The following is a 24,595-nucleotide window of genomic DNA, read 5'->3' on the forward strand; positions in this document are numbered from 1 at the left end:
CGTAAAGGTGTTTTTAAGATGATCGAGTCCGAGTCTTTGGGATCAACCATGTTGTGCAAGTATGAATAGTATTGTGACAGAAAATGAAAATATTGACCAAATGGTTTCGATTTACATGCAAGAGGACCCTAAACGCCAGCCCTTGAACTTCATCTCTAGCCTTTCTTTTCAACAGCAATGCATCACGCAAGCCAGTCTCGCCCTCAATCTCACCAACGATTATCAACAAAATGTCTCTCCCTGTCTTTACCGAGAGCCCATGGCCTTCCGTCTTGCCTTGCCGGGCCGAGACTTGGAAACTCTGCTGCCGGCCTTCATCTTCTTGGGGTCGAAGCCACTGAGATCGCCGGAGCTCATGGCATCGCCTGACTTGGCGTGGCGCTTCTTGCCGCCGAAGCCGTACTTCTCGTTCTTCTTGGCTCGCTTGTGGTTGGCTCCAGCGCCGACTTGGCCGCGACCAGCGCCTGCGCGAGGGTTGTGGCCCTTCATTTCCTTCTCGACACCGACGTCAAAGATATCGGCTTCCTTGGTGTCGAGACCAGCACCACCAGTTTCTGAGCGCTCTGGGAATGGCTGTTAGTAAAGAGTAACATAGGCTTGGTGAGCGATGGGAATGCTTACTTCGCTTGAGGTTCTTGATTTTCTCAAGAGTCTCACGCTTGGCCTTTTGTCGCTCCTGGAGCTTAGCAACCTGGACCTGCTTTCCGAACTTCTTGAGGTCGCGCAGCTTGCGAGCCTCCTGGGCAGCCTTCTTGTTAGATGCCTCCTCCACAAGCTTAGCCTTGACCTTCTCCATATGGGCATCCTCCTTGATCATCTCGGCGAAGTAATCCTTGGGACGTGAGAAGGGAACATTTTCTTTTCGGAGAAGCTTGCGGGCAGAGCGAGCGGCCTCGAGACTCTGGCTGTAGAAGGCGAGCTCGCGCTGCAGATCGTCTGAGACGTCGGGGATAGCCTCAGAGGTCAAGTCTGTTGAGATGATGGATTGATGGGTGGCGAATGGGACGGACTTGTCTGTGGGGATGGAGATGCGGTTCAGCGCGGCGAGGAGAGCGGTTGTGTTGTTGATGGTGAGGCGCTGGTGGGGAATGATGTCTTCCTTGTCCTCATCTTCGAGGTCTTCGAGATCAGACATGGGGATATCCTCTTCATCTTCATCTTCCTCCTCGTCCTCGTCCTCTTGGGCCGCGGCCTTTTTCTCAGCTGCTAGCTTTGCGATTTCGCTCTTCTTGAGTGTATCTCTCTTTGGCTTGCGAACAATCTTTTCCTCGAGCTCGATTGAAGAATCTGAGTCGTCGCTGTCGTTGATGGCGTTCAAATCGTACTGAATTCTGTTAGTCAAATTCTCGAGCGCGAGATGGTACATAACAAACCTGAGGCTCCTCATCTTCCTCTTCCTCGTCGTCCTCCTCGTCTTCTTCATCATCGTCTTCAAACTCAGCCTCAATCTCAATGGTCTTCTTCTTCTCGTCGTCCTTGTCTGCCCCGCGAGCAGCAGCGTTGCGCTTCTCAGCCTCCTTCTGCTTTTTCAGAAGCTTGAGCTTCTTGAAGTCTGTGCCCTTCTCGGCGGCGAGGGCCATCTTTAGTTTGCTTTTTGTGACCATTTTTGCGTATGTAAATGTCGAATGCGACTTTGTCGTGTTTGGTAGTCGGCGCAAAGCTTCTGGGCAAATGTTACTGGGTGCTAATAGGAAAAATCTCCAAATTCTGCCGCGGGACTGACTTGACCGCCTTGACATTTTTTTAGTGGAGACATTTCCTTTTCTGGGGGGTTGCCAATGAATTGCTACCTTATCCACTCACTCACTCACTCACTCACTCAGGACCAAAACTTCATTTACTCAAGACAAAGTCTCCAGAATCTGTGCCAACTACTTATTTGGGGGCGCCCTAAGTTGAATATATCTTTTAAATTCAAGCAAGTCTTTGTATTTGCCTAGAATTGTACTGCAGTATTTCATTTCTAACCATTCCTACGGAGGTAGATAGATACACTTGAGGTAATGCAAGAAATGGCAGGTCTAAGATCTTGCCATACTAGTACAAAGTTGTATTAAGGTTATTCACATTCTTTCTTCTAGTATTTATACTCTTCTCGATGTATATAGAAACTCGATTCTCTCTTCAGGTCCTTCGGGGACAAGCTTCAGTCATTCGAGTGTCTCTCAGCAAAAGTACGTTTTGCTTCCTGCAAACTACCTACATTGATGACATCAACGCCTTCGTTAAGCAATCTCTTGTCAATTTGTCTCTGGACTATCGGTGAAACCATTGGCATGCCCCAATATCGAACCAGGAGACCTCGACTATGGGCTTGAGAGATCTGATCGCGTATCAACTCCATCTTGCCTGGTCTAAGAATATTGCCAATCGATTTTTTTAACGAGGTGCTGGCATAGTATGAGTTGGTCTTGTCGTATTGACCTTTGGCTAGACTCATGAGTGGTGCATCGAAGAAGACGTCGTGTGAAGGGTTGGCTTCTTTCACCAGGCGGAACTTGGTCTTCCCAGTTGCCACGACTGTGATGGGCCTCGACACAAACTTGCCGTCGCTGACATGGCTCAACCACCCCCTTTGACGAAGCGGCTCTAGCTGCTCCAGTAACAATGGCCATGATTTATCCGGGTTCGACTTCAAGTCCACCAGCAACACCACAGTTTGGTTGGGTTCGCGGTCATATACACCTCGAGGCAGAAGCCCTGGATCTCTGTCTTGATTTCGAACCTTAAGGAGGTTCACTAGAGGTTGAATGTACATTGACGTCAAAGTCTTTTCGGTTGATAGATCGCCCTTGGCATGGCCGACCATGAGCTCACCCCGGACCTTCCAGACATCTGCTTCGATGCCAATGCAGCCAGCAGCGATAGCATCGGTGAAAGGCTTGGGTTTCCAATAATCGTTATGCGAGTGGCATGGTATAGGAATTGGGTCGTCAAGCCCCGAGTCACGTCTGATGTGAAGACTGCCTGCTTGTACTTCAGGATTATAAGGCCAGATCATGGATGTGGTAGCAAGGATAGCAGCGAACATCAGGGCTATTGAACTGATCGCAGTCAGAAGCAGAGAACGCATAGTAGAACTGGAGGCTTACCTGATAGCGGCTACTGTCATACCGAAGGCAAGGATATAGGGGTTTCTTCTGGCCCTCAGGCGAGGTACTGCATTTTTGGAGACCATTCTTGTTGCCTTTTGCTCTTGGGATGATAAGTATATTGCCGTTGTAGTGGTTTCTTGTGGTTGTTTCATAGATGATGATCTCATTGAGAGATTGACGACAGAGATAGACGTATAGGCCTGCCATGTATCAGGGAAAGATTGTCTTTGTGCTTACTTTGGATTGAATCTGCTTAATATATTGCTTCCTAAAGCTTAAGGAAGGTTTTGTGATTTGTCGACACTTTCACATTAAGTTTACCGTGTCGATATGTTGAATTAAGCATACTGTCTGATATCATGCTATCGTGGCTCTGTCCCAGTCATACAATTGGCTATGTGCTGCGAGATGGGCATTGTACTGGTAATTGAAGTTAACTGAATATGGTTTCGGGGCGTTGAGATAGTTTGAGGCCATGATGATGTCAGCGAGTCTCAGAAGTCGGATGGGCTAATGAGTTAAAGTACATTTAGTACTAAGTTAAGTTAGTAAGTTATGTACTTATGTATGGAAGGCCAACGTGAGTGAATTTTAGACAGTTTGGCACGCCATCTATGAATAAAGAAAGGAATTTTCTATTATAACGATATTACCCTTTGCCTTCTGATCGTCTACCACGCTCAGAGACTGGAAAGATATCACGGAGATCAACATCCGTATCTAATCATTCTTGTGATCCGCCCAAAAACATCCAGATTAATCAGATTTCCGAGTCTCCGGAATATCACCGAATTCACTCTTGATATTACCTAGTGCAACCCATTGACAGACACGTCATGGAGATCGATAACCCCGCAAGTTGTATCAGGAATGGAAACATCTCCGCCATGACTTGACTTTGACCTGATGCCTTTCTTCGCTATATGATGTATTAAGACTGAACCTCCCTTCTTACGACAATCAAACAACCATACTACATTCACCTCTACAGTCACAATGGCCAACGAAGGACGCATTGCCACTCTGGATGTAAGACAGCTCAACTGTGACACAAATGTAAAACGAAATCATGCTTATTCAACAACAGTCAACCATCGCCGATAGGCTTCCAGCCTTCTCCAAGACTCTCTTTGACGGAAAGGCCGCCAAGGACCTGAGCTTTGAGGCAATTGCAAAACACCTAGGCCGTAGCGAAGTTGCAGTGGCAGCATTGTTCTACGGACAGGCCACCGCCTCGCCTGAGGATGTTGAGAAGCTATCAGAGATCCTTGATCTTCCAAAGGAGACGTTGGCTGCCCAACTAACGGGCTTCCCTAACCGTGGCCAGGCTGGGCCCATGCCTCCCACTGAGCCTCTCATCTACCGACTGTACGAGATTGTTCAGAACTATGGATATGCTTACAAGGCTATTCTAAATGAGAAGTTTGGAGATGGCATAATGAGTGCTATTTGCTTCTCGACTACCGTGGATAAGGAGGTGGATGAGGCGGGCTCACCATGGGTCGTTATCACATTGAAGGGCAAATGGTAAGCCACAAGCTATTCTTAGCATTGGGACTTTACTAACTAACATGTACAGGCTTCCCTTTAGTCGTTTCTAAGTTTTGTTCTTGTGTAAAATTGGGCTGGCAGGTCTCGGCATGGCCGTGATGCATATCGTGTCACTTGGAAGAATGGCCATTCAGATATCAATTGCTGCAACTGGGTCAGCGGGAGAATTTCAAAGCCTCACCAACTCAATAACACCGCATGGCTCCAGTAAATTTGGCAGGGGGGAAGTGGCGATATAGCAAGGAACAATATGAAGCGAGAGAACAATATTAAACACTCTACAAAGGAATACCAACATGTGCGTTCGCAACCGCTGTACCACATGATACTACAATTAGATCAGATTTCGGGTATTAGAAACAGTCTGAAAGCCAATTCCATGTATAATTCAAACCAGGGGTAAAATCCGAAGGCCGGTGACAGTTTGGTGGCTGGACTAGCGGCGGATACTCTTTTGTCTGGCAGCAACACCATCTCGAGAACAATATTAAGCATTTTTGCACGGATCACAGGCTTCACGGCCAACACTGCAACTCCTCGCGAACATCGCTTTTATCGCCATCATGTTAGATAATCTTACCACGACAAGTCTGCCAAGTCCAAGTATAAAGACCAGGCCATCTTCCCTCATATCTCATTCTCATCAACGCACAACAATCACTCACTTACACACACAATCACTCTTTTCACCATTCTCAATACAGAACACTCTCCGACTTTTCTAAGTCTTTCAACCCCAACTTTCAAAATGCCTTCCACCAAGAACACCACCGCCCAGACCCCAGGCTACCCTCTCACCTGCACCGTCATGGCCAAGCCCACCAAGGACAACCAGACTCCCGGCTATCCTTTGACCTGCAGCGTCATGAAGAAGCCAGCTGCCAACGGTCAAACTCCCGGCTACCCCCTGACCTGCACTGTCATGTAGATGACTTTTTCACAACTCACGGCTTCACTACTCCACTGGGCTTCTTGAGAGCGAACTTGTACAATTCGACAATACTTGGCTGAGCATTTCGCTCTCGGATTACAAATTGGAGGAAGATGGAGATGATCAGGCAAGGAGAGGATTCAATTGGCTTGGTTAATCTTTTGTTTACCTGGCTTTGAGTGACGGGACGCCGACATTTGAACGCCATTTTTATACCAGGCTGACCGGTTTCATCAGTCGCGAGGTGGAATCTGGACGGCTATAAGGAGGAGGATGGGGACGATTTACTACTTTCTTGAATACAAGCCTTTGAATTAATTTTGTTGCCTCTGTTCTACAAGAATGTGATATGAATCTCATAACTCGTCCAGGCCATTTCATTCTAGCCTTCACTTACACCCACCTCACTTAGACGCTTGTCTGCCGTACTTGGCCCGATAGTGACTTTCTCAAACAGCCTCAATGATGTAAGATACATAGTGTTCAAAGGAACAAGTAGGGAAACCAAAAGGATATATGCCATTCAATTGTTTAACTTGACAATTAGCATCATGACCTCGAACCCAGTTTAACAACCCAGCCTGGAAGTTCTCTACAGTGGATCCACTTAGACGATGGCGAGGATGAGATACTTCGGCCTCCACTACCAATATCATTCCAAGACTCCGAGATTGAGAAAGGAAACTCGCTTTCTACTGTTCCCCAGTAAAATTAACTAAGCTGCATTATTTACTGAGCCTTCAATTCCGAGGTTATGCTATCCTTTGGCAGCTGTACTCATTCTGGGCACCGCCCCGTGGGAGTTAACTTGGTTCGAGACGCTTATCGATAAGAGAATTTTTGGTGCAACTCAACTTTCGCAACTTGCATCTTCAGGTTTCATCTTCAACAATTGTGACCGTTTCACGCACGATTCAGCGACGCCGCTACAGAAATCCCATTTTTCAGTCTTCCTGAAAGCCCTCGATAGGCCCAAAGATATACCCGCGCACTTCAACATGCCTCACAAGCACAAAAGAAAGAGGGGAGATGACGAAGCAGAGTGCGTCGATCTTTAGTCTCGATTGCATATGCGCAACTGACTTTTCTTTATAGCTTCAACCTCCCTCCGACTCAAAGAGCACGACCTTTACAAGTAGGAAAGAAGAAGGCGACAACAGGAAAGGGGAAAAAGGCTGCAGAAGACACAAAAGATATTGCACCAAAGACGAAGAAGGGCAAGAAGGCTCGCAAGGACAATGATGCACCTCGAGCTTTCAGGCGACTCATGTCTGTCGCACAGGGGAAGAAAGTGAGATCTGGCCTCGACGACGGCGAAGATACAAAAACCGCAAAACAAAAGGCAGAGGATCTCAAGATCCGTCCAGGCGAAGATCTAAGGGCATTTGCTCAGCGAGTCGATGCTTCACTACCAGTCGCAGGCCTCACCAAGAAGACTACCATCAAGGATGGCAAGGATGAGCAGGGTTTCAAGGTCTATCGCACTCGAAAGGAGAGAAACATGCACAAACTTTACGCCCAATGGAGAGAAGAGGAGCGAAAGATCCAGGAGCAAAAAGAGGAAGAAGCAGACGAAGAAATCGGGCGAGAACTCGACGAAGACCCTACTGGCGCGGCAGCAATTGCGCGAGCAACACTCAACGAAGCGACAGGCAAGCGAGCACGACGAAAGGGTGGAAAGGTCGACGACCCTTGGGAGGAGTTGAAGAAGAAGAGAGCCGAAGCCAAGATTGCTGTGCACGACCAGGCGCAAGCCCCACCTGAGCTGAACAAGAATTTGACAAAACAGATCAAGATTAAAGATGCTACTGCGGATGTTGGAAATATCCCCAAGGCTGCGGGCAGTCTGAAGAGAAGAGAGGAGTTGCAGGAGGCTAGGGCGGATGTTTTGGAGGCGTATAGAAAGATTCGCGAACATGAACAGGCCAAGTTGTTAAGGGCAGGCCTCTAATACTCTGCTTCAGCCGGTTCGTCTTTTGAGGAATTTAGAACTGCAATACAATCAGAAAGTGGTATGATTGCACCTCGCGTATGGTTTCGATTATGTTGAGGGTAGTTTAGTGTTCGACAATTTGAGAAGAGCATAGTATGTATTCCCCAGAAGACTCAATCACATATCTCAGCAGCTTCAAATCAAGGATAAACTCACCGACTCATCGGTAACGATGATCAGCACAGTTGTCTCGCGAAGTCATCGGGCAGGGCAGAATCAACACCCCCTCCCCGTGGCAGAGATGGGTCGGAGGATGTGTTCCACTAGCGCTTCCTGTCTCTTCTTCACATAATACCGACCCCAATGAGGGGCATTGAACTTAGACAGAGGGGCTGTGAGCTGAAAGAATGCATAGATGCCATGTCTTTGTGTGGGACAAATCAGGTTGATAGAAGTTCATATCATGCCCCCCTTGCACCAATTATGGCCGAATGAAGTGAAACCTCTGCAGTGAAAACCACATGGCCATAGCATGGCTCCAAGAAAGGTATGTAGGCGTTGGAAATGACTTGGCAGCTCGTGGCAACGGTAGAGGTGGAGTTGGGGCTGGCGCTGGAGTTGGTGGGCCGAACTACCTAAAAGTGAGTCAATGACACGGGAAAAAGTTGAAGTTGCTTTTGTGAATTTCCTGTTAGGATATTGCTCAGGCGGGAAGCAAGGACATGGGTATGAAGTGGTTGCCAGAATAGGGCGATTGGGTGGTATCAAGTGCAATTCCTTACTTTAATGGGTAGCATTGGCAGTTTGAGAGGCTTGAGAAGTGATTCATTATTTGATGGCTGATCGATGCTCACCAGCGTCTTCCCTGTTATTTCATTTCACCTCGACGCCAAAATTGCTCTTGTGCAACCAGCCCAAGTATCACAAGCCAGAGTCCAAGTGGAGGAGCGCTTTAGAACGGGAAGTAGATCCAGAATGGGACACTTGTGGATCTGATCTAAGCCTTTCAGGGGGGACTCGCTGCAAGGTTCAGGTCCACGGCCTTGGTTCCTGGGTTCATTTGGCATGTTTTTTCCTCTTGTTGCGTTGATTTCTTGGGCACAGAATAACTACCTACTATGTAGGTAGGTAGAGAGACGCAGCTGATGCTTGGGTGCATTCCCGTCATACCCATCGGCAATTTGTTTCAGTAGTGTTTCTCCCACGTTGTTCCCCTACACCCAACGTAGGTAGATACTCTCACTCGTCTCGGTGAATCAGGGTCTTTCATCTAAAACGCATCAATCAAAGACAATTATTTGTAAGGAAAAGGTACAGGATATTAGTACATGGGCCTCTTCCTGCCGCCTCGATACTCCGTACTGCAGATGCTGCTAATGGGGAAGAAAAAGAGCAAGGCCCAACCTTTAGCGTCTTGTCGATCTCCCTTCCACTTGCCATTCGCGGTTTACTTCAATTCTGAGCCTCTACGGAGCACAGTAGTCTACCTAGACTCAAGATCTCCGATTTGTCGGGATATTCCATTTCCAATCAATGCCGCGGTCTCGATTTCTTCGTTCCTTCGACTTTTAGGTTCCTCTCTCGGTCTCTCCTTCTCAGGGACACATCCAATCCCCACTCGGCACTCAATCTCACCTTGACCTGGATACGGGAAGGCACGCCCATCTTTTTTGACTTTATGGCTTTTAGGTCGACTTCGGAGATCGATCCAGGGCAGTAGCTTGGTGGCCTAGCATCGCGCCTTGGTGTCATCGCCGCTATCTCTCCCGTCTTAGTTTCAACCTAAGTTTTATTAACTTAGTACGTTGGGCTTCCCACTTCCATTCTCATGGCGTAGCTACCTACTTTACCTGCCTGCCTACCTACGTCAGTTATTCTTGCGTCCTTTATCAACATCACCTCCTCGATCACAAGCTCAATCAGGTACCCTATGAACGACAAGAACCCCTGAGAATCATCCCCTACAACACCTTGTCGCAAACACTCAGACCATCGAATCTCGATACTACCCTACCATTGTGCGAGCCACGATCTACCTAAAAAGCCACACCTGGTCCTTGTCCTCCCAAGTTCGGCTCCCAAGCATCTTCAAAGTCTCGTGACCTGCTCTGCCCTGAATCTGGCATGACCCGACATTAAAGACGCTTGTGGAATTCGGAAATCGCTAACTAACACGAGCCTCAACGCGCCCTGGTCGCTACCGCGGGTCCTGGCTTCACCTTTGCTCTGTCGAGCAACGACTGGCCTTTGGTCCTCTCAGGCGGCCCTGCCCGCCCTGGTGAATCGAACCACCATTACTCAACTCGAATTTATCAACAGACATTTTGGTCCATGTCACGCCAGCCGTCTTCCACGACCTTTCGAAGCTTAAGCTCTCGCTCTTGCTTCATTTCAGCCCCCGACCATCTTGCCTCTTTTCTCTCGCTCTCACTCCCAGTTATTCGTACATGGGATAATACCCGGCCCCAATCTCATCTGCCGTCCTCATGATTTGGTACTTCCTGTACCCACTCCGAGGGTCAGTCTTATTTGCCCCGATCCCTACCGTGCTTCCGTCCGCTCTCCGTCTCCGTCCCCCGCTCCGTCCTCCGTCTTCAGCTCACATTCTGTTGCAGAACAACGGAAGCTCCGGTTCTCGCGCCTACTCATCCTATACGCAGCGCCCTTCATCGATACGGATCATACGCCGCTAGCCATGTTGTCGCAACTCTCCTCGTTTCGGTCGTCGTGGCCACCATGCTAACTTATCCCATCCCTTACCTCTTTACAAGCGACTATGTCAACGGCGCTTCTAACCTCCCTCATCATGCTTGGACTGTCGCTCAGCCACTACATTATGGTGCCAGCATTCGTCCCGATGTCATGATGCGCTCAATCTGGGTTCATGGCAGTTATATGCAGGCATTGGAACAAGACCTGCTCGTTTCTGCCTTGGAACTGCAAAATGAGTTGCTTGGAAACACTGAGAACTTTCGCCCAATCCGCGCTCGACATGTTGCCCGTTCTTTACCAGAACCAGGAGCCGATCTCTCGACAACTCAACGGGACGCTTTCCATGCTATCAACGGCCTGAATAACCAGTCTTGGTTCTTTCACTCGCCACTTCAGTACTGGGACTGTATAAGAGAGAACATATTAGTCGACCCTGATATCCTGGCAACCGTCAACGACAAAAAAACTCAGTCTACATCAGTCAATGTCACGCTCAGACACTCCATCGTTTTTAGTGGAAAACGATTCGAGGAACGTCGTCTCGTTGCTGCAGACGCTCTCGTCATCACACTCATTTATCTACGAGATTCGCCCGTCGGCCAACAGTGGGAAAGAAAAGCCGGCTTGTTACCAGACAAGGTTTCGAATAAATGGGACATCTACCCGTCTGACGGTCGGTCAACCTCGAGCCAGCTTTATGAGTTTCAGTTTCGCCCTATATCTCGCAAAGATACAGCTATTCTTGCAGTCGCGTATGTATTAACGTCAATCTACTTCCTTATGAGCTTATCAAAACTGAGGGCTTTCAAGTCCAAGTTTGGCCTCATTGTCACGGTCGTGTCCCAGATCGCTTTCTCTGTCATGTCAAGCTTCACCGTGTGCGCCATCTTCAGACTTGACCTATCACGCATCCCAAGAGCAGCCTACCCGCTTGTTGTTCTCTCCATGAGTCTCGAGAATATCTTCAGGCTTATCAATGCCGTCATCCTCACTCCTCCTGAAGACTCAACAAGCAGCCGTATTGGAAATGCATTTGGAGAAACTGCCCATACAGCTATCACCAGCTCACTGCAAAACGTGTTTCTTCTATTGATGCTTTCACGCTGGGTGTCCCCTGGTGTTTCGGCCTTCTGCTTATTTGCCACTGTCGCGATTGTGTTCGACCTTTTTTACCTTTCGACCTTCTTCTTGTCTGTTCTCAGCGTTGATGTCCGCCGTACCGAACTTAGTGATGCGCTTGCCAAAGCTTCGATGCGTCATAATCGTAGAGGCTCTGATTTTAAGCCTCGGGGAACGTGGGAACTTGTACTTCAAGGCAAAGCTACCTTGTCGACACGCATAGCAGGCACCGTCATCATGCTTGGTTTCGTCTTCATCGCCCAATGGCACTTTTTCGAGGAAGGAACTGTCTTTAACTTCTTTTCACGCCTTCATCGAGGACCTGGCACCCTGGAAAGCAGTGGCTCGTCACAGAGCCCTCTGGACTCCATACACCAAGCACGCAGCCCTAAGTCCTGGCTTCGTTTACAAGATCACGAAACGGCTCAAGAAATTATCAGCATCATCAAACCCACGGCACATAGCTACGTTGCGAGAGTATTTGAGCCGGTTGTCTTCGTCATGAAAGGTTCGGATCGTATGCCTCATCTTAAGGAACCGACTCTACTACCGGCACTTTATGACTTCATCAACCATCAACTCACTCGATTTGTTGTCATACTTCTGGTCGTGATGGCGAGTGTCCGGCTGCTCACATCGTTCCTCCTGTGGGAAGACGAAAGTGACGATGATCGTCACTCGGATACCGATCCCACACTTGACGTCAAGTCTTTTACCGGAGGGCACAGACTGGATGTTGTAATGCTTGCCGCAGCGGCCGATGGCCATGTTGTATCAGTCGGATTGGATCGCACAATACAAGTTTGGGATGCCCGGCACGACATATTCCCGTACACCATCGTTGATGGCTGCCGCACAAACGATGCCCCCTTTCCCGTGCTCGCCATGACTATCGATGACAACTCCAAGTGGTTGGCCATATTATCACCCACCAAGATAGCTTTATGGAACATAAAAGACAAAGTCTGGGGGCCTCCACTCTCCGTCAACCTTCAAGGCCAGAAATCTGAGGCCTTCTTTTTCGGCTCGTTCGACACAAACAGCGATATCCCTCGACTGGTTCTCGTACGCAGAAACGGGACACTTACCGAATTCATGCCGGAAGCAGGAGAAGGGGCAGACTACGGCATCTGTAGAAGTCCACTTACATGTGTCAGACCTCTGATCGGGAAGCGTAAGTACTATTTTTCGCAGAGAGTTGGTTAAGGCACTAATATCATTTAAACAGGGAGCAAGCAGGCAGCGCCATTAATTGCCATTATCACCGCATCTAGAAGAGGCTGTGTTCACGCAGCGACAAGAGAGACGCTTTCCTGGAATTCCCGAAGTGTTCATCTTGAGGGCATTGAACAAGACGGAGTTCATCAAGTAGTGCCTCTTTCTTCACTGGGTCTCTTCTTGATTGCAGGAATCAGTCGCGTTCATCTCGTGGATATGGAAGACTACAATCTTGTCTATACGTTTTCAACGGAACCCATGGCCCAGCGCTCACTTCAAAGCGCTTTCTTCGTTCGGCCTTCCTCACAGCCAGTGTCTAATGGCCTTGCGTGGTTTACCTTATGTTATACTGGAGCTGAGTCAGGGGATTGCATTGTACAAACCTTTGTCCCTCCAGGAGAGCATGACATGATTTTTTACCAAAGCTCTGTGGTCCCCGAAGCTCCAGGCTGGTGTGCGTGGGAATCAGTCAAGGAAACAAAAAGACATACAAAGAACCCTGGCTCATGGAGTGTTCTATCTGACGGTTGTGTTGTGGGCATTCGGCAAAAGCCATCCCGAGTTCTAGATGTCGAAATCAACGGACGGCGCAAAGCAGATGGGCTTCGACACCGATCCCCGCGCAAAGAACCAGGACGGGATTTGTTTGGTCGTTGGGAGATTTGGACCGCGCCGCAGAGTGGCCAGTTAAGAACTGACGAGACGCGACCGCTATTTCAAGATAACGAGAGAGCTGGACACTTGATCGTGACAGACATTGGCCCCATGGTTCGAGTCGGCCAGCGATCAGTTGCCTTTAGCTTTGGCAATGTGGTGAAACTGGTCACAGTTGGAGGGCACGAGCGGTTTGAGAATGTTATGGCAGATAAGAGCTCGGAAAATTTGAATATCGGAAGCAGGCGTCGAAAGCCAGGCGCACTGGTACGACCTAGAGCTTGGACTTAGGCTTACTAGCGAGGATTGGAGCTTTTTGTCACGGAATATTGGGCATTTGGGCATTTGGCAGGCAAGGACTGTTGTGAGTATTAGGCGCACACGTCTGGTTTGGAGTAGAGAGGCGCAACGGAGTCATTTTCTATAGCTGGGAATATTCGATCGGAGTCAAGAGAAGGCACACAAACATGCTGGTGCGGATACCATAGATGATTGGAAACGGTTTCAGTGTTAAGGGGGAGTAGATAGTGTAGCAACATATGTTCATATTTCTCAGCGCTCAATTACTGTCTGTGCCTGTTTGTATTCTCTCTAAGGTGGGCGAGGTTAAATGGTATATGGCAACAAACCCGCCGAAACTAAGGGACCAGCAGCTCGATTAGAAAACTCACCGCTGCCGTCATGTGTCTGCCTTGTTGGGGTTTTGGAGCTGAGCGAGGAGTAAGAAGCAAAAACAGGACGTGAAGTGGGATGCTGTCAAAAAAACCGAGAGGTTGGGATTCTAGGCTTGTTCGTAGCTGAATATGGGGCTTATATGGAGTAGTCAACGTGCCGGGGGGGGGGGCAAGAAAACATCAGACCTTGATATAGGGTGTTAAAAATAAACTCAGCAAAGGTATCCTAAACTTAAGCTAGATTTAACTAAATAATTTCATCGCTTATGGTCAAGGTCCTGAGTTTTCTTTCCTCCCCGAGACGTGTAAGTCAAAATCCTCAGGGCGAGGTCCGTGAGTGAAGATAGCAGAATTAGCCTGATCAAGGCGACGAGTAATTGGATTCTGCATAAGCTACGTGTTCGAGAGGGCGGTCGCATAAGGAGAGGCCACCCGTGATGTCGGACGGATCATGATTGAGTGGAAGGGAAGATACGCACGAGATGGTGGGAGTTGTAATTCAGGTGGCTGGGAAGTGCAGGGTAGACGACGATTGGTTAAAGAGACGTGGATCACATTTAAAGGCCAAGTCAGCAGCGTACATCCAGAAATGGGAACAACTGGATGAAAATGATTGAAAGACAATTGTCAAGTTGATGTCCATGGGGGAAGATAGAAGCGGAAAGGGTTGAAACCGCTTTGATTAGGCCTAGATCATCATTGTGAGATGTGTTGTGACTTGGGCGGTATCTTCTATCTTACACTTGTGCTGCATTGAAGCCTGACAGAGGATGATAGAGACGATGTCAAGCAAGTCTTACAGACAGATAACTATGGGTCATATTACCTCATACTGCGTATAGTCAACGGCCAACGGCTCTCCATTGTCATGCATGAATTAAATGGTCATCAGGCTTGAGCCACATACGGACGCTGATGTTGAAGTGTCGCATCGCAGTGCATTATAGTCTGAGACGGTGGTTGATAGTGAGTTAGTCTGCGGGTCAGGTCTCGGGATAGTCCCCGTCTGTGGGTCAGCTGTGTGTCTTGAACACTCGCTACTCCGTATTTGTTCTTGTAATTGTGTCTTTCACTACTCCGTAAGTAAAACTGAACGGTCAAGCATGTTCCCAGTTCGGGGAGACCGTTGAGATCTGACTGTAACTGTACAGTCCAACGGGAAGCAGAGTAACATTTGCGCTGGTGGATGTGCTCAAAAAGTTAAGATTAACTTTTGAAAGCTTCTCATGTGAGAGTAACCCACCCTACTTACTTTCCTTAGTAGGTAGGTAGCTATGGCTGTATTAACTTTTACAATGAGACAGAGATGAGATAGATAGGTACCTTAGACTTGCAACGGAAACGCCCAGTTAGGAAATAAAACTCAAAATCTGGGCCTACCTATCCATGTCGAGAACAAGCCACAAGATGGAAGTGAAGGAAGGGAGGACATCCACCCAAGGTCTCTTTCCTTTTTGTGCCCAAAATTGTCTGTTCATGCCGTGTTCAGGTAGGAAAGAGCATGCATGAGGGAGATGCGTCGGACATGAACCTCATTTCCACCTGACGCTCATGTTTCTGTGTTTTACTTTTTCCTCTCAAACTTTTCTTCTTCCTTACATGACTTGGCTTTGACATTGCCGATATCCCCAGCCTCCTTATACATCGGTCCCGCCGCCTCTTCGCACTTTGACCTATTTCGAATATCCTTAACGTTTACCTAACTCACCTACCCGTTGGGTCCGTGTTTTTTTCTTCACTCTTATTACCAAGACCCTCAGAGTAAGGTTCACTCGGTCTTTGCGAAACGTACCGCGTCGTGCCGCGTCGATTTTCACCTAACCCCCGTGTGCTGCGCTGCGCTCTCTTGTGCTGTGCTCTCTGTGGCGCGTGTGTCACTTCTGAACTCTTCTCTCCAGTCCCATCTTACAATTCGAATCTTCAATTCCTCAAATTGTGTCACATCAATGTCGATCGAGGTGCATCTGGCAACTTTGTACAGAAGGCAAAGGTCCATTTAAACGACGTCAATCTGGAACGACAAAAATAGCACCCATTTTATCACTTGTTTGATCGACTTGGCGAGAGCAAGTTTTGTTTACCCTGCCAACAGAATCAACCACCTATCGAACTCGATAAAATTGCATTCGTACCATTACTCAACGATATAACTTACCGGATCTTGAAATCAGACTCCAACTGAACCTCGAGACTATCAAAAATCGTCCTTGCGCCTGTCAGTCATCTCTCATCATTATCTTCAAACAAGCGTCCGATCAGACTAGACAAGCTCTGGAACCCTTCCACCCTTGTCGAGACTCTCCACGCTCAGTGGTGCACTGTTGATAGCGGTGCCTTTTGGTGTTCAGGGTCCCCTGGTCTAGCCTGTCCGTCCATCTCACAGACCTGGCTTTGAACAGAGACCCCCCGTCAGCAACCCACTGACCGTCTTGTCAGGCCTAGGACTGTCTGCTACCCGCTCTGCTCACCGCCTGCCCCAGTCATTCGCTGAACCTGGAGGCGCCTCGGCTTGTCCTTGTTTGCTGGTCACTTTCGCTCCCGTCCGTCTTCAACACCGCGCGCGAGTGGTTGGCCGTATAACTTCCTTCAAACGAGCCTGCCATCCTGTCGCTCGTTCTTCCGCCATGCTATTCGGTGCCGCTAATTCTGCGTTTGTTTCCTGCTGCTAGTCTCTCGTTCGTTTGTTATCGAGCTTTTCATTGTAGTCCCCGTGGCCTTGGTCCTCAATCGCAATCTCGCGTTTCACTCACCTGCTTCTTATTCGTCGTCATTGCACGTTGAAGCATCCGCAGTTGATCAACACCGGGGTTTTTGACAGTTCATGCGTATGCGCCGTCACGTACAGTTCGACTCTGAACTCGGATTAGGCCAATTGGTTTCAGGAAGCTTCCTTGGTCGATACTGCGCCTTTTAAGCGTCATCTGTCACTCGTTCTTCTCCTGACGCTGTCGTTCTGCATCTCCAAATCTCATCTAATCACTACAATCCGAGTCAAAGTCACCAATACGCATCGGACCCAATCACAGCTTGCCAGCTGTCTTGCGCGCCTTCAACTTGGCTCGCCGTCCCTGTAGAGTCGCCCCTCTACAGACCAAGTAATAGGCTCTGCCTTACGAGTCCCAGTTCGCTCTGGCTGCCTCTCATCCGGGCTGCATCGTGTGAGCTGCTGCAACGACCTGCGCGCACTTCGCGTCGTTCCCGCCGTGCGTTTTGCTGCAGCTGTGGAGCTCGTTAACGGTTAGTTCAGCCAACCTCCTTCTCCTTGCCTCCATATTCTCATATTTCCCTGCTTCTCTTTCGTCGCATGTCCTGTTGTCGTCGTCTATGACGCTTGACACCCGTGCTTTGATTCGTATGCGAGGCTATTTCCTCCACCCTCGTCGCCCCTCCCCTCTGTCGCCCTAGTCGATATATCTAAACTAAAGCAAAGTCCCTAGTCTCAGTCGTGGACCGTTCTACGCCTAGCCCACCTACACCCAAGTTTCACCTTGAACGTACCGGCTGAGCTGCATGGCGTCCTCTGAAGTCGACCAGAAGTTTCTCGGCAAGCTTGCCAAAGCTGTCGAGAATGACAATCCTCTCTTGGCCAGCATGCTCTTTAAGATTCTCGGCTTGTCTCTCAACCTTGCCGAACAGCTTGTTGCCGCAAAGAAGCAGCGCCGGCCTGACTATGAGCCATCACCTAACGCGATACGGCGTATCTTGCGTATCATATGGCTCTCCCGAGAGGGCAAGGTAATGCTTGAACAATATGTCATACCAATGGTTGGCAACTATGTCGAACTCAAGGTCCTCGCCTACAAACTTCGTGCCTCTTTCTCACATATTTTTGCTCTCTTTGGCAACACACCCTCGGTCTCGAACTTGGGAAGACAAACGCCAGATGTCACTGCTGTATTGACGCCGCGCCTGGATAAGGGAAAGGGACGTGCTGCCGACATGGAAGTCGAATCTAGGCCCTCTTCTGTTCAACCAACTCACCCCCTCGAAGGGGGGCCAGTATTGCCTCCCCCGGGGTTTGAAGATCAAAACTTTACGTTATCGCCCAACTTTCTCATCCCAGCCAAAGACTACCTTCCTGAGGCAAAACAGCATTTTCAGGAGGCTATCCAGCTTGCTGACTCGATGCTCTGGGGCTCTCACTCTCTTCGCCTCTCAGTCAAAACTGAATATGCTGCCTTCTTATACGAATGTGTTCACGATGCTGAAGGAAGTCGGAAAGTTGCCAAGGACACTATCGCGGAAGTATACGAGGCCACGGAGGGAATGGACGACGACATGTTTGGTGATGCTTGCGAGCTGGTTACGGTCCTCGGCAAGATGATGAAACGCGGTCTCGGCACCAGTGGTACTCTACGTAAACCTCCAGTGGTGAACCAAAATCCCGTGCCAAGAGCCACTCCCCCTCCAGGAATGGAGAACCCCATTTGAAGAGGGCATGGTCAGTTGCTCATTGTACCCAACACAGGCCACAATACTCGTAACAACTCGAGAAAGTTGTGGTAGCTTGACGAACGGCTCCGAAGCAAATTGAGCGACACCGACTGAGGTGAGCAGAAATACGGCTCGGGTCTAAGCCATCTCACGCTAAAGGGGCCCCAAATTTGATTCACGCCGAACGGCCCGTTCCGCAACACCACATCAAATCACATTCCTGTGGGCATCTTAGATATCGACACGAACAGCGCAAGTTTGCATCAGGCCATGGAAGCACTAGCTTGCTGATGAAACAGCAAAGCCCTCCCATGGTGACTCTGGCCCGAGGATCGGAACGCACATCACCTGGAGACAGGTGTTGTTGAACTCTTCTGGTGTTGTACCTATCAATCGGCTGATTTACAATCGACTTCCACCCTTCAGAGCCCAGCCCATCCCGGCCTACACTGTCCTCAGCGCACATTTGGTCTTATTTCACTTCTGTCCTGTTATTTGATACCCACAACTATTTGTATCTTTGTGCATCTGCATTGGGCCATTGCCCTATTTATTTATCATCAGATATTGTACAAAATTTTAGCTTCTACGGTTATGCTTTAGTTCTGCATGGAACCGAGGTTAGGAAAATAGAGAAAGGAGTTTGATGTTAAGCCCAGGTGTTGGTTGCATTTCCGGGCGCACGCAGTTAATGCTGATTTATTTATCACCAAGGTAGCAAGCATGTTACTTTTTCTCAAAAAACAAATACCTAGGACATGCCCCCGGCTTGTTTATTTTTCTGTTCTTCTCTAATTCGCTGTGCTTCTATGATTGACCGAGTCTCAGATTTGTCCCCGTCTAAGTTACCAAAACGTAACTTGAGCCATCACGATGGTATCTATCGAATTATTCCTTTTACTCCCTTAACGCCAAGAAAAACACAGCAATAACGAAACAAAACCTCAATCGTCTTGGCCGGGCATGTTGGCCTCTATTTGTAGAGACTCGTAACAGTCGAGAGTCACTCTGTGGTAAATTCCGTCAGAAAGACTCACGCAACGCACCTATCGTGACACGACGTTGGCTGATCCGAGTGGAGTGAATCACTCATCCGAGTCGTCGGAGTCCTCAGAGTCCTCAGAGTCCTCAGACTCGGCCGACTTCTCACGTTCCTGCTTCGCAATCCAGTCCTCGACCTTGTTCATGCGTTTCTCGAGTTCGCGGGTCTTGGAACGCTCCGCCTTCTCGGCCTCAACGCGCTCGCATCTGGCCTTGAAGCATACAAGAGGGACCATTTGTCCTGTGACATTGTAGAAATTGGCCTGCATTTCGAGCCAGCGAGATCGCTTATACTTGCTGTCGATGGTAGCAAGGAGGGCGCAGTCTCCTTTGACCCAGGGGGCATTAGGCCGTGGGTGGTGATGATTAGGGTACATGGCCCCGTAGACGTGATTGGACTTCGCAATCTTATTGTTGTCATCATCAGAGTCTTCGTCGGACTCTTCATTATCATCAGAGTCGTCGTCCTCATCATCAGACGAGGCATCATCAGACGAGGCATCATCATCAGTCTGGACCGCCTTATCCTTTCCCTTTGCCTTGGTAGTCATCTTGCTCTTGACGACAGGGTTGGAGCTGTCCGTGATGTTGCCTTCAGTATCTGTGACAACGCCGTTCTCTTCATCACTGGCAGTGGCAATTGTTACACGGCGACCTCGAGCCTTGGGCTTGAGCTTACAACAGGCCTTGTCGCAGTGCTTGCCGAGCTGCTTGTCGCAGTGCATAGTAGGGTTAATAGGATCCGGGCCCGCCCGAGAGGACGATGCTTGGTTGACAGCCGGGGGTCGGGGCACACAATCTGCTGGCAATTCAACGAAGCCGGGGACAACAGTGTTGTGGTTATACCAGGAACCATTGAGCCCTTGGTATAAACGATCATAGTACTCTTGATGCTGTCTGTATGCAGCCCAAGTGGGCGGCGGGATGGGAAATCTCTGCATGATGTGCCGGATGTCCTGGTATCAGGAGTAGGACTGAATATGAGTATGCCCGAATGGTGATGATGCTGACACTTTACCACGAATTAGCATTTGGCACTCATCAGATCCATCTCGTCAAACCTGTGCATACCTCAGGATGAGCAGTGAGAGGTGTAGAGCGTCGAAGCTGAATAAAGAGGTACAGTCTAAGTGTCTTGAGCAAAGGAACTAACCACGACTACGCGTTGATGCTAGTACTATCATCAAAAGTTAGTGAGTATCATGTGCCTGTCAGTCCCGATCGACCCTGAACATACCTAGAGGCTAGAAGCGAAGTTGATATGTGCTGCAGAGCAGAACCAAGAAGTAGTGTTTGAGTGTTCGAGTGTTGCGAAACGACGGATCTACTACGACGATTGCGTGTCGATGTCGATGTCGATACTGTCACTTCGATTTAACATGTAAGGCTCATAAGTCTTGAACAAGTCTCTACATACTTCGAATGAGTAGTGAGTGGTGTGTTCACCTAGGGAGAAGAGGTAGGAAGCGCGTGTTCATCTGTTTTCGAGGGCGGGAAGCAAAGAGCCTATCACGGCGCTCGTGTGATGTCAGTGCTATTGTGATATGTCAATACTGATGCCCAACAGTCTCTGACAAGCCTGTACATGCCTCGATATGAGTGGCGAGCGAGATCTTGCCTCGCGAGGAAGAATCAAGAAAGAATGGTGATAGCAAAGGGTTCAGCACCGGGCTGGGTGATGATAGCCAGGAAAAGAAAGCGACGGGAGGGAAGAAAGTAAGACACTGTCTTCCCTTTACAAGATATGTTATTTGTAGATGCAGTGTTGCTCTGAGGGGAATGTTGAGGAAGAGGGACACACTCGAGGTCTGTGATGAGGAGTAAGGGTAGATGGGGAAATCAAGCACAGCCGCTTTCGAAGTGCAAGATGAAATACTTTCTAGGCTGGGCTCGAGGTGCAGAAACAATGTACAGTTGGCTTGCCACTGTCAGTGCTGCACTGCTTGATTAGTTTATGGCCCGTCGGACGCTTAGGGGGGCTTCCTTCACTGGGCACGGGACCACAGGGCGATGTTAGAACGAGCAATGGCCTATATACTCTATGCACTTGCTTCTAATGGATACCAGGAACGCAGAGCGTACAATGGATGACCAGAATTTCCTTGTTTGTGCTGCCTTTTGCACCTGGGGACGAACATTGTCACTGGCACATAGAACAATAACCCACTGCAGTTGTCCCGCTGAGCAACTAGAACTAACCAAGGTGCTTATACTTACACACGGTGCATTGCTCTAGAACAAATGCTTAAATCTGCATGGAAAGTATTGTTGTTTCCATATCATGATGTGACCTTGGTCCTCGGAGATAGTCCCATGGAGCACAGCACCCACGCACACTAGATCCAATTAGACACCTGCCAATGCTGCTGACTCATCTCACGACACCATTCGAGACTTATCATCTTCATCACACACAGTTCAAAGATATCCATACATTCTCAAAACCGATTCTTTTCTGTCCGCTAATAACTCATAGTGTTCAGGACAGCATCCGAAAAGACAGTTAGACAGTGTCAGACTATCAACAACGGCCTCACAATGACCGACCATCTCCCTCCCCTCCCCACCGAGTATGCCCGAGGCCTTGAGCTCATCGACGCTGCTCATGCCCAAGATTCAAGGACAGTCGAAGCCCCTGACGGAACCACGATCCCATTCGAGCTCAACTACGCTCAAAAGATGACCAAGTGGCTCGCCCGCCGATGCCCTGACGCCAGTCCTGTTCTCCAGCTCGCCTGTCGAGCACAGCACTTCCGAAGGTCAGAACCTTAAGCTCCTCTCAAGTCCCAATGCTTACAAACATGCACAGGTGGGAGATCCCTCGAAGCAGTTACCCAATGACTCGTCCCGGCTACTTGACTTGGAGAGCAAAGCTCAAGGCTCAGGCCGCCGCTCAAGTTGCCGAGCTCCTTGCTTCTCCAGAGATTCAACCCCCCATTCCCGAGGAGGACCGCGCTCGAGTAGCTGCCCTGATCCGCAAGGAGAACCTCAAGGCGGATGAAGAGACACAGGTTCTTGAGGACACAGCATGCCTGGTCTTTCTTGACGATCAGTTTGACGACTTTGAGAAGAAGTCGGATCTGGACGAGGCAAAGATGATAGGCATCCTTCAGAAGACATGGGGCAAGATGGGAGAAAGGGGGCGGGAGCTGGCCCTCGAGATGAACCACAGCGACAGGGCCAAGGAGCTGATAGGAAAGGCACTCGCTGGCTGATAGAGTACGCACAGTAAAGTACACTACACTACAGTACACACACTACCGTACGCTTCGAACATGCACCTTGGCAGTTTACTCACTCGAGTTCGCCGAGACAAGACTTACGTACTAGCATATTTGGGACAGGCTGTACTGTTTCCAATTCGAGATGTGACAGGCTTGCCAAGCACCCAAGGAGAACCTGCAATACTGCATCCTCAGGAGAAGCCCAGTGACTCATGTCACGATCCTGCACGAACGAGATCAAGCACACGAGCGGCGCAGAGACTTGCCAAGATGCACTAGATCCACGACGCACGGTATCCGTACAATTCCTAGAGCATCATATCCCACCCTCCTTGCATTGCATTGGTCCAAGGGGGAGTCGAGCCCCAGATTGGTTCCGTGGAGTGTATTGTATTGTATAGTATTGTAAAACGAAGATAGTCGAATCGATGGCACCAAGAACCCCTAAAATGCTGTCTCACAAAGTCCGACGAGATAAGGAGAAGGTCCAGTATTGTGCGGTGTTGTATGGATCGCCAGAGACTGAGCATGCAAGCCTCGCAAGCCTTGCACTTGACATGTCCGTGATATTTCGGCCCCGGGACCCATTACCGATCCGAGACACTGCGACGGCAGCAGATCATTTCGACAGGGGCAGCAGATCTTGGTAAGAAACGGGTGTTTGTGTCACCCCAAGAGCTACCCCTGTTGTGGCGTTGCTGCGACGGAAGCCAAGGAATCGTCATGTTTGCCAGCCACCTTTTGATTCATCGTCTCGTTTCGTTTCTTTTCCTTGTTACTCCGTAGACACGACACGATAGGAAGATCCCTGCGGCTATCCGTCACCCGCCAGCCCTACGACTGTGCATCTTTCTCCTCTGACCATCAATCATTCCGTGGCTCGTGTGACATGACATTCGATCTATCAGTTCGACTTATGTTTTCGACCGGTAGCACAAGAGATCCGCTGTGTCCTCGATCACGCACGTCCAAGGCTGCCACATAAATGCTCTTCCCTTTCTTTCTACCATCATGTTCCCGACCTACTGGAACCTTCACGCGCCCCATGTTTTCTCTTCTCTCTTTCGTGTTTCATGTCTCGCTAACCAACTTGGGCTCGGGACACCCACCATCCGTAGGCAGGGCAAGTCTTTATGGAAGGCAATTGACAGTCGAGGCTCTCGGCTTCTTACATGATCGCTCCGAGAAAAACATATGCGATTGACAAGGCCATTTTTTCCGCAATCTCCAATGATGCCAGGTGCAGGAGCTTGCTGTGTTGAGAGGGGAATTGTCCTACTCCAAGCATCCTCTTCATATGTACTGTATGATTGGTTCCCTTCGAAACTGCAGTACATAGTATGCGTGTAGGAGAGTGGCGCATAATTTCATCCTTTGACGTAAAGCTGCACGTTCAACCATCAAGTCGTTACACTGTGATATGGCTTGATCTAACGCTTGGTTAGACTTCCTAAATGACTTTTTGTCCATCAAGACACTGAACTCACGCCTCTCTCACTTTTCCTCAGTCGCTTCGCTCCAGTTGTCACATCATCGGACCATCCAAGGCAAGGCAAGGGAGGCTGTAAAACCCTTTTGTCGGTAGTTCGACAAAGTATATCCAATTGCCACTCCAAATTAGGCTTGTCGTCTCAATGGCTCGCCAAAAAGTTGTAATGTGCTGTAACTCTACAGCTTTTCAGCCGGTTCCAAACACAAACCGCTCAATCAATCGTTATCAGGACAATTGTAATGATTTTGTGGACCACCATGCGTGGCCCAAACAGCCTCAATATACTGAGTATATGATATGATAGCGTTTGACCCATGAACAGCGGTTTTAGAGTTATATCGCTTACACAAGTACAGTCGTACTACCCTCGCCGGACCGACTTGATCTGATAGCTACATGTACATACTTGTCTTGGGGTTTCTGGACCATGACAGGCTTGACATTGCTTTTTTGACCAAGGATCGAAACAGTATTGCAAAGATCACAGCTGAAAACTGCGTCACACATTCTCCACTCT

General features: G+C 49.0%; 8 protein-coding genes across 8 annotated transcripts; 5 read left to right on the top strand and 3 right to left on the bottom strand.

The window, feature by feature from the left end:
- Nucleotides 1-246: 246 nt before the first annotated feature.
- Nucleotides 247-1,604, bottom strand: FPRO_04221 (uncharacterized protein; the record flags this gene model as incomplete). The annotated part of the gene is made up of 3 exons (XM_031229709.1): nt 247-563; nt 622-1,324; nt 1,374-1,604. The coding sequence occupies 3 exons, from the start codon at nt 1,602-1,604 to the stop codon at nt 247-249; spliced, it is 1,251 nt and encodes a 416-aa protein (XP_031079918.1).
- Nucleotides 1,605-2,146: 542 nt separating this feature from the next.
- FPRO_04222 (uncharacterized protein) lies at nt 2,147-3,178 on the bottom strand (the record flags this gene model as incomplete). The annotated part of the gene is made up of 2 exons (XM_031229710.1): nt 2,147-3,044; nt 3,093-3,178. 2 exons carry the CDS (start codon nt 3,176-3,178, stop codon nt 2,147-2,149), a joined length of 984 nt encoding a protein of 327 aa, XP_031079919.1.
- A 913-nt stretch (nt 3,179-4,091) lies between these two features.
- FPRO_04223 (putative cyanate lyase) lies at nt 4,092-4,696 on the top strand (the record flags this gene model as incomplete). Its single annotated transcript, XM_031229711.1, has 3 exons — nt 4,092-4,124; nt 4,183-4,622; nt 4,675-4,696. The coding sequence occupies 3 exons, from the start codon at nt 4,092-4,094 to the stop codon at nt 4,694-4,696; spliced, it is 495 nt and encodes a 164-aa protein (XP_031079920.1).
- Nucleotides 4,697-6,575: 1,879 nt separating this feature from the next.
- Nucleotides 6,576-7,528, top strand: FPRO_04225 (uncharacterized protein; the record flags this gene model as incomplete). Its single annotated transcript, XM_031229712.1, has 2 exons — nt 6,576-6,619; nt 6,673-7,528. 2 exons carry the CDS (start codon nt 6,576-6,578, stop codon nt 7,526-7,528), a joined length of 900 nt encoding a protein of 299 aa, XP_031079921.1.
- A 2,468-nt stretch (nt 7,529-9,996) lies between these two features.
- FPRO_04226 (uncharacterized protein) lies at nt 9,997-13,504 on the top strand (the record flags this gene model as incomplete). Its single annotated transcript, XM_031229713.1, has 3 exons — nt 9,997-10,028; nt 10,126-12,515; nt 12,570-13,504. 3 exons carry the CDS (start codon nt 9,997-9,999, stop codon nt 13,502-13,504), a joined length of 3,357 nt encoding a protein of 1,118 aa, XP_031079922.1.
- Nucleotides 13,505-17,397: 3,893 nt separating this feature from the next.
- FPRO_04227 (uncharacterized protein) lies at nt 17,398-18,318 on the top strand (the record flags this gene model as incomplete). Its single annotated transcript, XM_031229714.1, has 1 exon — nt 17,398-18,318. One exon carries the CDS (start codon nt 17,398-17,400, stop codon nt 18,316-18,318), a length of 921 nt encoding a protein of 306 aa, XP_031079923.1.
- A 1,088-nt stretch (nt 18,319-19,406) lies between these two features.
- On the bottom strand, nt 19,407-20,303 carry FPRO_04228 (uncharacterized protein; the record flags this gene model as incomplete). Its single annotated transcript, XM_031229715.1, has 1 exon — nt 19,407-20,303. One exon carries the CDS (start codon nt 20,301-20,303, stop codon nt 19,407-19,409), a length of 897 nt encoding a protein of 298 aa, XP_031079924.1.
- Nucleotides 20,304-21,900: 1,597 nt separating this feature from the next.
- Nucleotides 21,901-22,577, top strand: FPRO_04229 (uncharacterized protein; the record flags this gene model as incomplete). The annotated part of the gene is made up of 2 exons (XM_031229716.1): nt 21,901-22,121; nt 22,172-22,577. 2 exons carry the CDS (start codon nt 21,901-21,903, stop codon nt 22,575-22,577), a joined length of 627 nt encoding a protein of 208 aa, XP_031079925.1.
- Between the last annotated feature and the right edge of the window lie 2,018 nt (nt 22,578-24,595).

This window comes from Fusarium proliferatum, assembly GCF_900067095.1.
Source record: "Fusarium proliferatum ET1 genome assembly, contig: FPRO_scaffold004, whole genome shotgun sequence".
NCBI lineage: Eukaryota > Fungi > Ascomycota > Sordariomycetes > Hypocreales > Nectriaceae > Fusarium > Fusarium proliferatum.